Below are 16,758 nucleotides of genomic sequence, written 5' to 3' on the forward strand. Positions count from 1 at the left end.
ATGTTTCTACTGGGAGCTTCTTCTTTCGTGTATCATCGTCCGTCCTTGATGATTGGTTGACAACATTTTATTTCACAAGATTTCTTGTTAATTTGGGGAGCTAAGAACAGTGTATGGACTTCCCTTCCTTCTCCATCATAGAAGTGATGTCATAGACCATCCATGACAGCCCCCACTTAAAGGACAACTTTGATTTTTTACAACAAGGGTTAATATTTTAGTTTATAATTAGTCAAGCTACAAGTCGAGTGCTAAATTGTTTCCATTTACTGCTTTCGATAGTTTTTCGCGTTTTTACCGAACGCCCGGCGGCCATTTGGGGCATGTGAGCAGGCTGCTAATACTGTATTTGTATAGCTTAGCTTCCTGGAATGTGGGAGGTGGCAAATGCCCTGGCCGCTTCATGCATGCATTTCCCCACTGCCCCCCCAGCACCAGTGTGACCGAGTGAGATTCAGTTGTGTTGGGTGTTGATAGCGTTCACTTCACTCACTGACAAACATAATCTACCATCATGGCATACTATATTTCAAAAGATGAAATTACGGACGAGGATTTGGAGTTTGAATATGACGGTCGTCCTTATTAGTTTGAGCCAGAGTTTCCACCGCTGATCTACCCGACTGAACTAGAAACTTTCTTTCCTCTCCGGGAGAAACTGGGACAAGAAACCGCATCCAAAAGGACCTGATGGACAACTTTCTTTGGAGTGAGTCTAACTAAATTATTATAATGAATGTAATCTACATATAGGACTGTCGCGTTGTGTTTATGACATGTTATGCTATTATGCTGGCACAACGTTATTTTCCCCATTATTTATTCGAGGCTAATGCAAATACTGTTTTCCTCCCTCACAGTCAATATCGACTTGTCGCCTACCGTGTTGGAGTGGGTTCTACACAGAGAGACTCTTGGTAAACACAACAGAAGGGCTCTTCCAAGTTGTATTAGCCTGTTATGGCTGTTAAGAATAAATATCCGTCTCCAGATGGCATTTGTGTTGGCTTCAAAGAAGTCAAAGAGGCATTTGAAATGATACTATGATAGGCTATTATTGTATCACTTGCTGCTCATAACGTCCATCATCAATAATTTCCAGATCCTATATGTGTAGGCCTGGAAGAAATCTGAGGATAGCCTCTAGGCATACTGTATGATAACCCTGGATATGTATCATTTTGTTTTTTGTATCCTTTTTATCCTAAACCTTTTTTATGTTCTATGTAAATACCATTTCCTTTGGACAAGTTCAACTTGTGTTGATGTTGATGTGAATAATAATGGTTCGAAATAATGCAACTGTCAAACATTTACAATTACAGCAATAGGCCTACTACTTTGTCTCATAATCTGTGTCAATATATTCAATAACATGTTTTCTTTTCAACATCTTTGAGTGTAAATTATTAGATTATGCATCTGAACATGTATCTATAATGTTTTATGATTGGGCCTACTGTAAACATGTTACCCATAATGTTACCCATAATTTCCAGATACACATACTCCCCATGTAGCAAAATCGTAATTTTGTTTAGTATGTAAAATACTACACCTAAAACACTGTCTATACAACATACTGTATGCCACCATTTCCATATTTATAGACTTTGACAAACCCATCAATCATTCATTTGTGTGTTTCACACACAGGTCTTTCAATTTGAATCTAAAGGGATTGCAGTTAGGTCTAGTCACTAGATGTACTTGTCATTACCAGAATCAAACAATGCTGCTGGGAATTTTGCATAACAATCTAAACTGTACAACAAAGCAGTCATGATCAATGTTTGTTTTCATTGACCCTCATTATTCATGGCCATTATGCGTCGGAACCCCATTAGAATTGTCTCCTCACATACCCTTCAGTATCACTAGGGTGGAGGGGGATTAGAATCATGTATAGACTTCTCTAACTAGTACTGTAGACAAAAAAAAAATAAGCCACCGTTTCAACGTCTGGACATTGTAATAGTAATCTGTGGAAATGCGTGGATGTTGGTTCCATTGTATTAGCTCAGATAAGCACAACGACAAACCATATTATTTTGCATTCTTTATCGTGTGAATTATATCCTTGTGAATGGTATCCTTGCAGTAGAGTATGATCATTGATTCCAGTAGTTTCGCCGAGCTGTGAAGAGATCACGCTGACCAAGTCTCCCCCTCAGGTTTGTAGAGGGACTAACTGAGTGCAAGAGTGAATGACAATACAGATTTCGCTGGGTTATAGTCTATAAAAATACAGTATTAGCAGCCTCTTCGCATGCCCCAAATGGCCGCTGGGCATTCGGTAAAAACGCCAAAAACGATCGAAAGCAGTAAACGGAAACAATTTAGCACTCGACTTGTAGCTTGACTAATTATAAACTAAAATATGAACCCTTGTTGTAAAAAAACAAAGTTGTCCTGTAATGCACCCCCACCTTCACTTAATGCACCCCCACCTTCACTTAATGCACCCCCACTTTTACTTAAAGGAGTGGCGATACCGGCCGAAATTTAACATTATGATACAGTAGGTCACGTGGTGTTCCTTCAAACAGTCTGAAAAGGAGGCGGGGCCGTGTCAGTTAGTAGTGAATGTATACTTCGTCCGTCGTGCGGTGCCGCGCAATGTATACTTCGTCCGTCGTCCGGTGCCGTGCACAACGTGATGGCTTGTTGTTAGCGTGTAGCCCGGCTAACCGGCTAACGCTGCACCGCACGGCTATTTGCGAGAGCTATTGTGTGTGTACACACACACGCGCGAAAGCACACAGGCAGGCTACACACACACACACACAGAGTGTGTGAGCCACCGGCCACGGACCTCAGTCCGGCCGCTGTGCTCCGGTGAGACAGCAGGACATGGCTTGCTCCGGTCGGTCTGGTGCTCCAGGAGTCCAGTCAGGTTAGGGCAAGAGACAGCAGGGTATGGCCGACAAAACCGTATCATAGACGGGGAGAAGCGTGTTGACCCTCGTACACCTTTTTTGACACCTTTTTTGAAGAAGACATGTACTTTTTTTTCGGTCTAACCATTGATTTTATAGCGAATGCTATATAATTTTTACCCCTAGAACTGATAGTTTTAAAGTTGGTTTAGAAAGTCGGAAACACACCTCGGACAGCTTTTTTTTGGGGCAGTTTCAAAAGATAATGATATGGATAATCGACTCCGCCCCTCCCCCCATATTAGCCCAATCAAATTAATTTATTTCAGTTACTGTACAGAAAGTACTACTTTCAGTACAGTAACTACAATAAATTAATTTGATTGGGTCATTTAACACTTTGACTGCCACAATGTTAAGGGTTTTAAGGGTAAAACCCTTGCCACCATAGAGGCCCATTCATTTTTGACGGAATAAATTGAAAATGGTAGGATGTACGAAAATTGACAAAAATTTCAGAGAATATAGAGTCGGAACCTTAGCTTTCACCATAAAAATTTCGTCCTGCTGTGGTGTTCTGCTGTGGAGAAACCTGAGGGAGAGCGAAAGCTGTACAGATGAAAAAGGAGCATCAGAAATTTACTTTCTGAGATAATTGAGGTCAAAGGAAAAAAACTTTCAGAAGCCCTAGAAACAAATTGGTAAATGGTACAAGAACACACAGTACCTCTAAATGAAGAACAGGGTGCCGGCCATAATGCTCTAAAAAAAAAGTTAAAAAAAGTTGTACCGTGGTCTAGTTATAAGGCAGGAAAGTGGAAGAAGCCAGGAGACTGACAGAGGCTCTTTTTTCATCTTCCCAGGATGAAGGAGAGACAGAGTAGAATCCACTGTGTTTTGACCTGGGATTTTTTATTCAAGCCTTCAGTTAGACATCAGACATCTCAAAAATAAAGATAAAAACTCTGATAAAGATTAAAAAAAAACTTTACATTGCTGTTTCACTTCAGTATAGTTGTAGATGTGTTCCATTGCAATCATCATTTTAGTCACTTCAAACTAAAACGGTCAAACTACCCTGAGCAATTCAAAGTCATAATACATAAAATTAAATAAAAATGTATGTACATTCATATGGAAATGTTTGTATTGACAAAGTCAAGCCAACTGCGACAAACTTCACCATGTTAGAATCCAGACCAGGCAACTGCAAGTAAGAGTAATTATGAAAAAAAAAAACATAATTACCATAAGGTATATATAATTATTTGCTATACATTTTATATACACAGGTACATATATTTCCAAAATAGCAGATCTACAAGCTCATAGCCCGGCACCGCGCTATGAGCTTGTAGATCTGCCATTTACATATGATGCCTAATAGCCGATCTACAAGCTCATAGCCCAGCAAGGCACTATGAGCTTAGTATTTTCATGGCTCTCCTTTTAGTAGACCTTGTACCAGTGAACTGTACCGTCATGAAACTGTACCTTTTCCTATGCAAACTTCTAATAAAGTCTTCAATCAATCAATCAATCAATCAATCAATCAATCAATCCCTTCTTTGTATTTACCTACTGTATGTTTTTATACTGTTTTTTATTTCCCTCTTTTTTCCTGACTATATCTACTGCATAGTACTGTGTTCTATCCGTCTATCATTCAATGTTATATGAGATACTGCAATGGTTTACTATGGAAATAAGCATAGTCTTTTCATGGATCTCATGATCTCCTTTTAGTAGACCTTGTACCAGTGAACTGTACCGTCATGAAACTGTACCTTTTCCTATGCAAACTTCTAATAAAGTCTTCAATCAATCAATCAATCAATCAATCAATCAATCTCTCTCTCCCCAACTTTCTCTCTTGTATCATGGCTGTAAGGTTTATTCTAACGCAGTTGGTTCTCTAGCGAAAAAAAAAGAGAGAGAGAGAGAGAGAGAGAGAGGGAGAGAGAGAGAGAGAGAGAGAGAGAGAGAGGAAGAGAGAGAGGAAATCTGAGCAGGCTTAGCAAACAACGTTGGCACCGCTTCGATGGGTTACCTTTAGAATAAAACACGATAAAACTATAAACATACAATGAGGATTACCACTGGGATTCTTTTTCGATCTCCATCTCGCTGGATTGGTCAGACTGCGACGTTTGCGAGTGACTTATAGTGGTTGTTTTGCTGGGATGTGTTTGTTTTGCACTAAATGGAGCATCTGTCCTCCTTTCTCACCAAGCTAAGCTAAAGAGGCGTCAATTGGGTATGGCAAGCTATGGCAGCTGCCATACCTTGGCTACAGGGGGAATATAATAAAATGTACTGTAATCGTGCCTGTTGTAAAGGAATGGTAACATGACTGGTGTCTTGCACGCGAGCCTCGCGCGCGTGAAAGACACCAGTCATGTTGCCATAACTTAGCTTATTCTGAACTGACGCCGCTGAGCTAAACGCCCTGCTCGATCGATGGTCCGCGCGCGGACCACCTGTTGTGATCCGAGATGAGCATAATCATTCATCTCTCATCTCATGCTTGCTCTCGGAGCGACGTCGGCGACCCCCCCAAACACGCCAATACACCACTGTATATCAATCAATCAATCTAGCAACAACCACTTACTTTATATAGCAGTTCTTTTCGCTGCGACGCCGCGGCTCGGTGGTCCCTGGTGGCCTGGTCGATGAACCATGACGATCCAGTAAAACTTTTCAGATCACATGTAACGGCTGTAGAAGTAGTCCTCAGTAGTATAGTAAAGCACTAAACTAAACCCCCCCCAAACACATGGCTGCTGCTCCTTCCGTGAATGCCGTCCATCCAGCAATCCCAGGCCTGGGGAGGACGGTCATGTACCAAATCACCATGGTAACACAAGGTAACACAAGCTGATTGGCCACACAATGGTAACCATGGTGATTTTAGTCATTCCAGGGCCCAGGACGGCTGAATCCAAGCGTCAGTGATACATATGCTCCTAATCTTGTGTTAATTAAAAAAAAAGACATTCCGGCGTCAACTGACGCCGGTGGCAGCGCGGGGGGGGTAAAAGCGTGACGTCATATGACCTCCGTGGCGGTCAAAGTGTTAACATGGGGCTACATGACATCATTAAAAAAATTTGCTAATTTTATAGCCATAATTATCTGTTTTGGCCGTGTCACGCCCCCTTTAATGCACCCCCACCTTCACTTATGCACCCCCACCTTCACTTAATGCACCCCCACCTTCACTTAATGCACCCCCACCTTCACTTACTTAATGCACCCCCACCTTCTCTTAATGCACCCCCACCTTCACTTAATGCACCCCACCTTCTCTTAATGCACCCCCACCTTCTCTTAATGCACCCCCAACTTCACTTAATGCACCCCACCTTCACTTAATGCACCCCCACCTTCACTTAATGCACCCCCACCTTCACTTAAAGGAGCCAGAAACCCCCTCTTTATTTGTTCTATGAATTTCAGAACATGAAAAGATTTCAAAAATCTGCTGTTGTGGGGGAGGGGGCGTTGTGTTCTGAAAGTGTAGCCAGTAGCCACAGAGAGAAGCTGTCCGCACTTGTTGCATTTGCATTTCGGAAACACATTTTAATTGGAGGTGTAAAAAGTATAAAGATTCGGCAACTCCATGTTCTATAACCAGTTAAAATGTGAAAGTATTTTACAAACAAGCTGTCTGAGCTTTTATCCATGGTTAACTTTCTCCGACTCTGGACTGTAGCCCTGTTTGCTGCTGCTGTGTGTGCGTGTGTGCGTGTGTGCGTGTGTGTGTGTGTGTGTGTGTGTGTGTGTGTGTGTGTGTTCACATGCACAGAACAAGCTCGCGACGCGGTGTGAGCTTGTAGATCTTGTAGGCTATTTTTACTTTTACTTGAGTACTCGTTGAATTCCAGATGTTTGAGTGGTTCTACATTACAGTATTGATACTTTACTCAAGTAAAACATTTGAGTATATTTTCCACCACAACAGGCTGTCTGCCACAGCAGCCCACAGCGTTTCTGTCACGGCACGTAAACACAGTGTGTCGGCTCGGAACGAGACAACAAGCCATGGCTAAAATACTCAAATATATCCGACTAGAACAATTAAAAATACCTAAAAACTCTGTTGTCACTGCCACCCGTCTGGCAACGCACCCGACCCCACTGTTTCCGACCGCGGGTGGTGGGCCCACATGGCGGCGAAAATGTTTCCACGTAGCTTCTTTGGGCTGAGCCCGACCAGGCTCTGTGGTCTGAGGCCATGGTTCTCAGCAGGGAACCGATGGATTGTGCAGTCCAAGTAGGGAATGAGACATTACCCCAGGTGAAGAAGTTTAAGTATCTCGGGGTCTTGTTCACAAGTGAGAGAAAGGGGAAGACGGAGAAGTAGATCAGCTGGAGAATCGGAGCAGCAGGAGCGTTTTTTCAGTCGCTGAATCGCACTGTGGTGAAGAAAAAAGAGTTGAGCCGTAAGGCAAAGCTCTCTGTCTTTCGAGCAATCTTCGTTCCCACTCTCACCTATAGTCATGAAGTGTGGGTCATGACCGAAAGTATAAGGTCTCGGGTACAAGCGGCCGAAATGAGTTTTCTCAGAAGGGTGGCTGGTATCTCCCTTAGAGATAGGGTGAGAAGTTCAATCACCCGAGAGAGACTTGGAGTAGAACTGCTGCTCCTTCACTTGGAAAGGAGTCAGCTTAGGTGGTTCGGGCATCTAGTACGGATGCCCCCCGAGCGCCTTCCTAGGAAGGTCCTCGATGCACGTCCCACTGGGAGGAGACCCCGTGGCAGACCTAAGACCAGATGGAATGATTATATCTCCAGACTGGCCTGGGAACGAGGGAGTGGAGGAAGTTGCGCAGGATAAGGAAATCTGGAGGTCCCAGTTGGAACTGTTACCCCCACGACCCGATTCCGGATAAGCGGTTGAAGATGGATGGATGGATGGATGGATGGATGGACAATTGAAAATACTACCCTAAAGTCTAACTAGAGTCCAACTTGTGAAAGAGAACCAGGAAACAGAGAGCCACTACAGTGTAGTGACTACACAGACAGTGTGACTGCGGGTGCTTCCATCAGTTCCATGGGTGTTTCTCTCTGGTCAGAAACGCAAACAGTGAAACCTTACTTAATGCACCCCCACCTAACTTAATGCAGCCCGCAGGATGATATTAACTGGAATACCAACATATTACTGATTTAAGCTGTTACGATTCCAAACATGCAAACATGATCTGCTTTAATTACTCCTATATTAACTTAATGCTAGTATTAACATGTATTGTCTTTTTACTATGGACATGTTATACCACCTGACATTGTTCACCACTCACTTCATTCTCTAGTCCAGTTCATTTCCAATCACAGAGGCTGGTTGAATAGAAACATATCAGTGAAAACAGGAAGTTGATGCGTTCAAAGTCACATCTTCTACTTCTATAGAGGAAGCTGTTTAGATGACTGCCCTGTATTGATTGGCTGACAAACATGGGTAAATTCTCCTTCTACAACACTGCCACCCAGGTGTGGTATTGCTTGACAACTTCCATTAAAACATGTAGCTCGCTGGCATCCTTCAAAATTGCCCTGAAAACTCACTTATCACTTCTCCCATAGACAGGCCAGAAGTGAGCACACCCCCTTCCCTTAGCCCCACCCCTTTGTTTCCCCTACTCTGTACATATAGTGTTTTTATAACTGCGACCGTCAGGTCGCAGTTATAACGGCTCCAACGGCTGTCTGTCAGTCTGTCCGTCATGTCACACTTTCGCCCAACTCATATCCGCCACCGTTGGCCCTATCAATACCAAAATTTGCACACACACACACTCCTTGGATGGCAAATCACAACCTCCACCCCTCATTTCTCACATGGCCCTAGCTCTTTTAGCGCCACCATCAGGCCGACTTTTGCAAAACACATTTTGGACACTGCTCCTAGCCTGATTTCAGACTCAGCTCACGCTTTAGTCTGAAATTGTGCCCTATTTTGAAAGATTTCTGGGGGAGGGATCTTTGTGCGAGTGTGCGCGCAGGAGTGATCGTGACACACGGTGATCGCGACGCAGAGTCCACTCTGAGAGTGGGTGGGTTCTATGGGCTGGAACCAGACTACACTACTCCCTACACAGTATCTCTAAAGTATGTCATCAACATGGATCTGTCCCATTTACCATATTACCTCTTGATTGGCTACGATTGCCTTCTAAAGTTTGTGTATGCAACCTGACGGTCGCTTATCTCCCGATTAGGGAGTCTTACTGGTATTTGAATGTTTTCTTTGCTTGCTATTTGTTATTGCCATTATTTGAATACCAAGGACGTCCGACGTAAACAAGACCGTAAAAGGACTTATGTGGGATGTTCCTTAAAGGCAGGGTGTTTAACTGTACTTGGTATGGTTTATTACTTAGTCCCCGAGGGGAAACATGTTTTGTCACCAGCGCGAATACAATTACACAACAAGTAACAATAACAACAAATAACAAATATGCAAATACAAAACAAGTAACAATAACATACATTACAGTGTTTCCCCTAGCCAGAAGCGGAAGGAGTGGGGGACAAAAACACGCAGAACATTTTCTCTTTTTTTTGCGAGCTTGTAGATCTGCTATTTTTTAAAAGTTGTGAAAATATGTGAATAAACATCTTTGAATGTATTTTTTTTGTTCGTTAAGGAATCTAACAGCAGCAGGAACAAAGGATCTTTTCATTCGCTCAGTAGAGATTTTAGGCATAAAAAACCTGTTGCAAAACTTGCTATGCAGGTCCTTAAAACTCACTCATAGCCATTTACAATACGTGTCCCAATCTCCCTGAGAGTCAGTCATTGCAATTTTTTTCATTTTCATGTTTTCATTTCATTTGAAAGCTGGGGATCATAGCTACAAAATGATATATTGGTTGTGGAGATTGACCCAACAGTTTTGAAGATATGGCTTATAGAATGATGCCATGCTGAAATAGTACTTTTGAGATATTCAAGTTTTAAATAAATTTCTAACCTGCAATGACCTGACTCCGCCACATGGGGAGCAATCTTCAATTCAATCTTCAATTCAAAGAAGCTTTATTGGCATGAGAACACAAACGTTTACACAGTGGTGGAAAAAGTACCAACATTTTATAATTAAGTAAAGTATCAATTCTGCAATGTAGAATCACTCTGTTACAAGTAAAAGTCCAGAATAAAAAATGTACTTGAGTAAAAGTACAAAAGTATTGGTATCCAAATGTACTTAAAGTACCAAAAGTAAAAGTACAAAATGTTTGAAAATAGCAGATCTACAAGCTCACAACGCGTCGCACCGCAATGCGTTGTGAGCTTGTAGATCGTCTATTTTCAAATAGCCTTGGTATAACATAGGGCTAAAGTGGTTTATGTATGTTTTAAACTTTAGTTATTGCTCTCTAAAAAGATAATGCCACAACAGCATCTCAAGCATTATTGGGCTAAATGTAAAGACGCTACGCTGCGCCAACCGTGAATTCAACACAATCTGCTGTTGAGCAGTTTAACCAATTTGCTACATACGTCTACACAAACGGTCAGATTACAAAGATAAATTGCTTAGTGAAGGCTCACAGATGTCACCATAGGGTACGCTCCAGCAGAATGTCCCGTAATGATCGTATTATTTAATGAGGAGCATTTTAATCCGATCGGTCGTCGTTTCCTTAAAAAGGTATTAATGTATCTAAGTGCAGTACACCTCGCAACCGATGGGGTCGCATGGCTGAAAAACAACAGAAAATGGCATCTGATCGTATTAAAATGCAGTTTATTAAACAATACGAAAGATACGGGTAATTCTGCTTGAGCGTACCATACTGTGACATCTGTGAGACTTCAGTAAGCACGTTATCTTTAAAATATGAAGGTTTTTGTAGACGTACGTAGCAAATAGGATTAACTGCTCAACACGAGGTTGAAGTGAATTTATTACGTGCGCAACAGGGCTAACTGTGCTAAATGTAGCATAATCAGTGTTTGTGTAACTTCAGTCAGAAGGATTATCTGACCTGATAATAAAACACAATCTACAGGCTTAACCGCCTCGCGTTGTGAGCTTGTAGAAGAGAGCAACAATAGAGTTGGGTCACGTTTTATTTGTTTATAGCCTGCAGCTAGCGCTGCAGCTAACGCTAGCTAGCGTTAGCCGTTAGCCACTCATAGCCAGTCAACCAGAATAGTCTACTCTAAAGTCAACTTTCCGACGGCGAGAGAACGATTGCATTCCATCCATGTTTTCTTGGCTGTCAATTTATTGTCCAAAAAAACAAACGCCCTGAACGTTAGAATTAGATAGTTTAGGACGACACTGATCTATTCAATGCTAAGCTAACTCAGTGACAAAGGAAGCTTCCGCACCGGAGCTTCACAGAAGACAAACGCATACGTCACAGACGTCTCCAGGCAGGAACGGATCATTTTCACCAGCGTAGAAGAAGAAACAGCGGAAGAACGGCGGAAGAATAATAAATAAAATAATACACTAAATCATACATTATGTGGTTAATAATTGTTCATTTGGAACACACGTGGCATTAAATTAATGGGATAAATACTGTGGGTTGCATCGCTAAGTAATGGAGTCCCGATATTACCGCATTTGGCTACAAACGGCTAACAGAGGCGTAGTTTGTTAGCATTAGTTAGCATTTTAGCTAATATAAACTGGGAGGACTAACAGAATTATGTACCGATCTCTCACATTAATTAAAAAAAGTCTTATTTACATGCAGAGTTAAGCTCTGGCGTTTAAGTGAAATGTAGCCTAGATATTATGAGATGCTGTTGTGGCATTATCTTTTTAGAGAGCAAAAAAAAAAGAAAAAAACATTTTGGCTGCAGGGAATAATGACAGTCCCCGAGATGACTGGCTCTCAGGGGTGCTGGGACACATATGCTTGTGCGCCTATACTGCCAGGAATATTATTAATTTTTCAGAGTCACAGTAGATCTCCCTCATATGCATGAAATTTTAGTAGGCTGTAGTCTATATAATGTACACTAGATGTTGCCAACGATTAAGGTCTCTGGCGATTGCTAGAAGGCCTCAAGTTAGCAGCCTGTCCATCCACTTAGCATTTGCGTTAGCATGGAACAGCGCGGGACCCGTGCACGCCATACGCGCGGGACCCGTGCACGCCATACGCGCGCTTGATGGTCTAAAAAAAAATAGCGACTATGGCCTTAGATGTGCAATAGACGCACAGACACTTCAAACCGGATCAAAATCTGACGTTTTGATTCTGAGATTTAGCGGAGTTGCTGTAATGGCTTCCAATGTAAAAAAATATGGTTGTTTACTTTGGAGAAACGCTCGATTTCCGGTTTCCGGCGATGACGTCATTTCCATCGCAAAATCATTGCTTAAGCTTATATGAACCTAGAAAGGTCAGTTTTTGCTCTAAAAATGTCAAGAAATACCCAAAAAATCTGAAAATGATCAAAATGGCGACATTTGGCGATCTGGCTGCCTCAGCCCTCTGTAAAAAGGCGATTTTTGGAAACAGTTGGCCTTCGAAGGAAAGAATAGTGTTCAATTTGGTCCTCATTCAAAGTAAAGGGGGAAGGCCAATAACTGATCCAGCCTTTTAAATCAATTCATTGATCCGTTTAGATATTTCATGCACCAGGTGATTGTTGAATTATGCACTTGTACTGTTCTCCATTTTTGTCTAATAAAATAATCAATCAATCAAAAAACAGTTCTGTGTTTAGACTGACCTGTATTGATTGGTTGACTGTGCTTTGTTTAGACTGACCTGTATTGATTGGTTGACTGTACTGTTTGCACGCTGGGATCAAAATGGCTCTGAAAGACACAAAGCAGACAGGAAACAATCAGAGACTTTCCTGATGTTCAGTGTGATTGTTCTGTTGAGGTTCTATAGTAAGGTCAAGTTAGCCGAGTGCTGGACCAATCTGGGAACTAAATCATTACCAAAAATATCACAAATGTGTTCATAAAGGTGTCTACTATCACCTCTGAACTTTTTCAATCACAACTCCATTGGGAAACTTTGTGGGAGCCAATCAAAGTTGGGGGCATCGGGATACCTGGGCCCTGGGATTAAAGGGGATACAATTAAAAATGGCCAACATGAGCATATGAGGTGTGTAATTGGGATATTTTTGGGCTGCTGAATCCATTCCAACCCTTAGTTTTCAGTTAAAATGACTCCTTGTCCATAAATTGGGCCTAATTGGCTAAGGCTGAGCCAATCATGTAATTCAAGTTCACCTGTGTCCTGTTAGTCCCTATGTTTTAAACCCTGTGTTTGAGTGTTCCTTTTCAGATTGTATCATGTTATCCTTTGTGTCATGATGTGTGCTTACCCGCCTGATCTTGAATAGTCTTCATGAATTCAAACCCTACTCCAATTTTTTTTTATTGACAATATTATGTCTCGTGGACACACACAAGTAGGTGTGGCCTATTATATGGCCAAGGTGTAATTTTTACTGATAACTAATGGTTGGAATGGATTCAGCAGTCCCAAAATACCCTAATTACACACCTCATGCGCTCGTATTGGCCATTTTTTATATATATTCTTTTCCCAGACCCTCGGGATACCCCCAACGTTGATTGGCTCCCACAAAGTTTCCCAAGGGAGTTGTGATTGAAAAAGTTCAGAGGTGATAGTAGACACCTTTATGAACACATTTGTGAAGAAAGCTATTGGTAATGATTTAGTTCCCAGATTGGTCCAGCACTCAGCTAACTTTACCTTACTACTAGTGATGTTCAATGTGATTGTTCTGTAGAGGTTCTAGTGATGATCAGTGTGATTGTTCTGTAGAGGTTCTAATGATGATCAGTGTGATTGTTCTGTAGAGGTTCTAGTGGTGTTCAGTGTGATTGTTCTGTAGAGGTTCTAGTGATGTTCAGTGTGATTGTTCTGTAGAGGTTATAGTGGTGTTCAGTGTGATTGTTCTGTAGATGTTCTAGTGGTGTTCAGTGTGATTGTTCTGTAGAGGTTCTAGTGATGTTCAGTGTGATTGTTCTGTAGAGGTTATAGTGGTGTTCAGTGTGATTGTTCTGTAGAGGTTCTAATGATGTTTAGTGATTGCTCTGTAGAGGTTCTAGTGGTGTTCAGTGTGATTGTTCTGTAGAGGTTCTAGTGATGTTCAGTGTGATTGTTCTGTAGAGGTTATAGTGGTGTTCAGTGTGATTGTTCTGTAGAGGTTATAGTGGTGTTCAGTGTGATTGTTCTGTAGATGTTCTAGTGGTGTTCAGTGTGATTGTTCTGTAGAGGTTCTAGTGATGTTCAGTGTGATTGTTCTGTAGAGGGGATGGTTCTACTCACAATGTCCATGTTGGAATGATGGACATCGCCAGAGGAGAGTCTAGACACACACACACACACACACACACACACACACACACACACACACACACACACACACACACACACACACACACACACACATACATTTGATGTTGTAGTATTGTATGAACAGTAATAAAAAAACGAATTCAACATTCTGTTAGCATGTTGTCATAAAGGATGTCAAGACATTGAACGGGATGGATGAATGAATTAATTCATTAATTAATTTGGTGATGAAAAGAAAGAGCTCATAAGCACCTCCACAAATACAGCAGATACAATATCACAAAGGATAAAAACATTGTGGTTTTCTAAAAAGATCCTTTAACAAGAACCCACCTACAGTAGCCTAAGTAAGCACACCTTAATCTGAATGATGCAATATTAAATATCTATTATTTAAATAGTGTGCCCGATGTACACCAGATTTTAAAGTGCTTTTCTCTTTCTCAACTCTCACCTCACCTAAGCTGTCAATGTACCCATAATGCACCTGACTACTCGCCTTTTACGACCAGCTCACCCATGGGTGCACAGATGGTGAAATGCTTTTTGTACTGAAAATTACAACTGTATCAGGTGTCTCCCAGGACTCTAGAGGTATACATGGCTGCATAATAGTTTATCAGGACTACCTTGTTAGGTTTGTCTCCTCTGGTCTCTCTGGTCTGTCTTCTGGTTGTGGTTCTGGTCTCTCTGGTTCTGGTTCTGTTTCAGGTCTCTCTGGTGGTGAGTCTTCAGGTTGTGGTTCTGGTTCAGGTTGTGGTTCTGGTTCTGGTTCAGGTTGTGGTTCTGGTTCTGGTTCAGGTTGTGGTTGTGGTGAGTCTTCTGCTTCTAGGAGTTCTACTACTGGTGAGTCTTCTGGTTCTGGTTCTGGTTGTGGTTCTGGTTGTGGTGAGTATTCTGCTTCTGGTTCTTCTGGTGAGTCTTCTGCTTCTGGTTCTTCTGGTGAGTCTTCTGCTTCTGGTTCTTCTGGTGAGTCTTCTGCTTCTGGTTGTTGTGGTTCAGGTTGTGGTTCTAGTTGTGGTTCAGGTTGTGGTTCAGGTTGTGGTTCTGGTTGTGGTTCAGGTTGTGGTTCTGGTTGTGGTTCTGGTTGTGGTTCAGGTTGTGGTTCAGGTTGTAGTTCAGGTTGTGGTTCTGGTTGTGGTTCAGGTTGTGGTTCTGGTTGTGGTTCTGGTTGTGGTTCTGGTTGTGGTTCTGGTTCAGGTTGTGGTTCAGGTTGTGGTTCAGGTTGTGGTTCAGGTTGTGGTTCTGGTTCAGGTTGTGGTTCTGGTTGTGGTTCTGGTTCAGGTTGTGGTTCTGGTTGTGGTTCAGGTTGTGGTTCAGGTTGTGGTTCTGGTTGTGGTTCAGGTTGTGGTTCAGGTTGTGGTTCTGGTTGTGGAGAGTCTTCTGCTTCTAGGAGTTCCACTCCTGGTGAGTCTTCTGGTTCTGGTTCAGGTTGTGGTTCAGGTTGTGGTTCTGGTTGTGGTTCTGGTTGTGGTTCTGGTTCAGGTTCTGGTTCTGGTTGTGGTTCAGGTTGTGGTTCTGGTTGTGGTTCTGGTTGTGGTTCTGGTTCAGGTTGTGGTTCAGGTTGTGGTTCTGGTTGTGGTTCAGGTTGTGGTTCAGGTTGTGGTTCTGGTTGTGGAGAGTCTTCTGCTTCTAGGAGTTCCACTCCTGGTGAGTCTTCTGGTTCTGGTTCAGGTTGTGGTTCAGTTTCAGGTTCTGGTTGTGGTGAATCTTCTGGTCTCTCTGGTGAGTCTTCTGCTTCTAGGAGTTCTACTCCTGTCTGAAGGAAAGTTGCTCCAACTGACATCCTGTTTATGAAGAAATAAATACATAATTAATTATCACACAACTTTGGTGTGTGTGTGTGTGTGTGTGTGTGTGTGTGTGTGTGTGTGTGTGTGTGTGTGTGTGTGTGTGTGTGCGCGTGCACGTGCCTGTGGGTGTGCATGTGCGTGGGAGAGAAAGAGACAGACAGAGTGTGATAGACAGAGAGAGAGATACAAAGGCAGAGACACAGTGTGTGTGTGTGTGTGTGTGTGTGTGTGTGTGTGTGTGTGTGTGTGTGTGTGTGTGTGTGTGTGTGTGTGTGTGTGCGTGCGTGCGTGCGTGAGTGTGCTCGCATGTGTGTGTGTGGCTGTGTGTGTGTGTGTGTGTGTGTGTGTGTGTGTGTGTGTGTGTGTGTGTGTGCGTGCGTGCGTGCGTGAGTGTGCTCGCATGTGTGTGTGTGTGTGTGTGTGTGTGTGTGTGTGTGTGTGTGTGTGTGTGTGTGTGTGTGTGTGTGTGTGTGTGTGTGCGTGGCTGTGTGTGTGTGTCCGTTTCCGTGTGTGCATGTGAGTGCTCCCTCCATTCTACTTACTTCTTACACAGAGACATAGCAGAGTCCCTCCAAACATAGAACCCAGCATATAGAGGTTCAGTGAAGGTGGTCTCGTAAGTGTACAGGTGTGTCAGTGTTTCAGAGGACACTGTGTAGAAGGACAGAGTCCCAGCCGTACAGTCCACATACACTGCTGCTCTGTAGACATCCTGACCCCTGTGATCCACTGCTGCTCTGTTGGAGTAGAGACGG

General features: G+C 42.6%; 1 protein-coding gene across 1 annotated transcript in view; it reads right to left on the reverse strand.

Moving 5' to 3' along the window:
* Positions 1-15,221: 15,221 nt before the first annotated feature.
* LOC308281582 (protein NLRC3-like) overlaps positions 15,222-16,758 on the reverse strand; it is a gene marked incomplete at both ends in the record, with an annotated part of 55,968 nt that continues 54,431 nt past the window's right edge. Inside the window, one exon of the mRNA XM_080721808.1 lies at positions 15,222-15,575. Coding sequence (XP_080577934.1) covers positions 15,222-15,575 — 354 coding nt within the window. The remainder of the gene's footprint in view (positions 15,576-16,758) is intronic.

This window comes from Nannobrachium achirus, assembly GCF_963921795.1.
Source record: "Nannobrachium achirus genome assembly, chromosome: 3".
NCBI classification, from domain to species: domain Eukaryota; kingdom Metazoa; phylum Chordata; class Actinopteri; order Myctophiformes; family Myctophidae; genus Nannobrachium; species Nannobrachium achirus.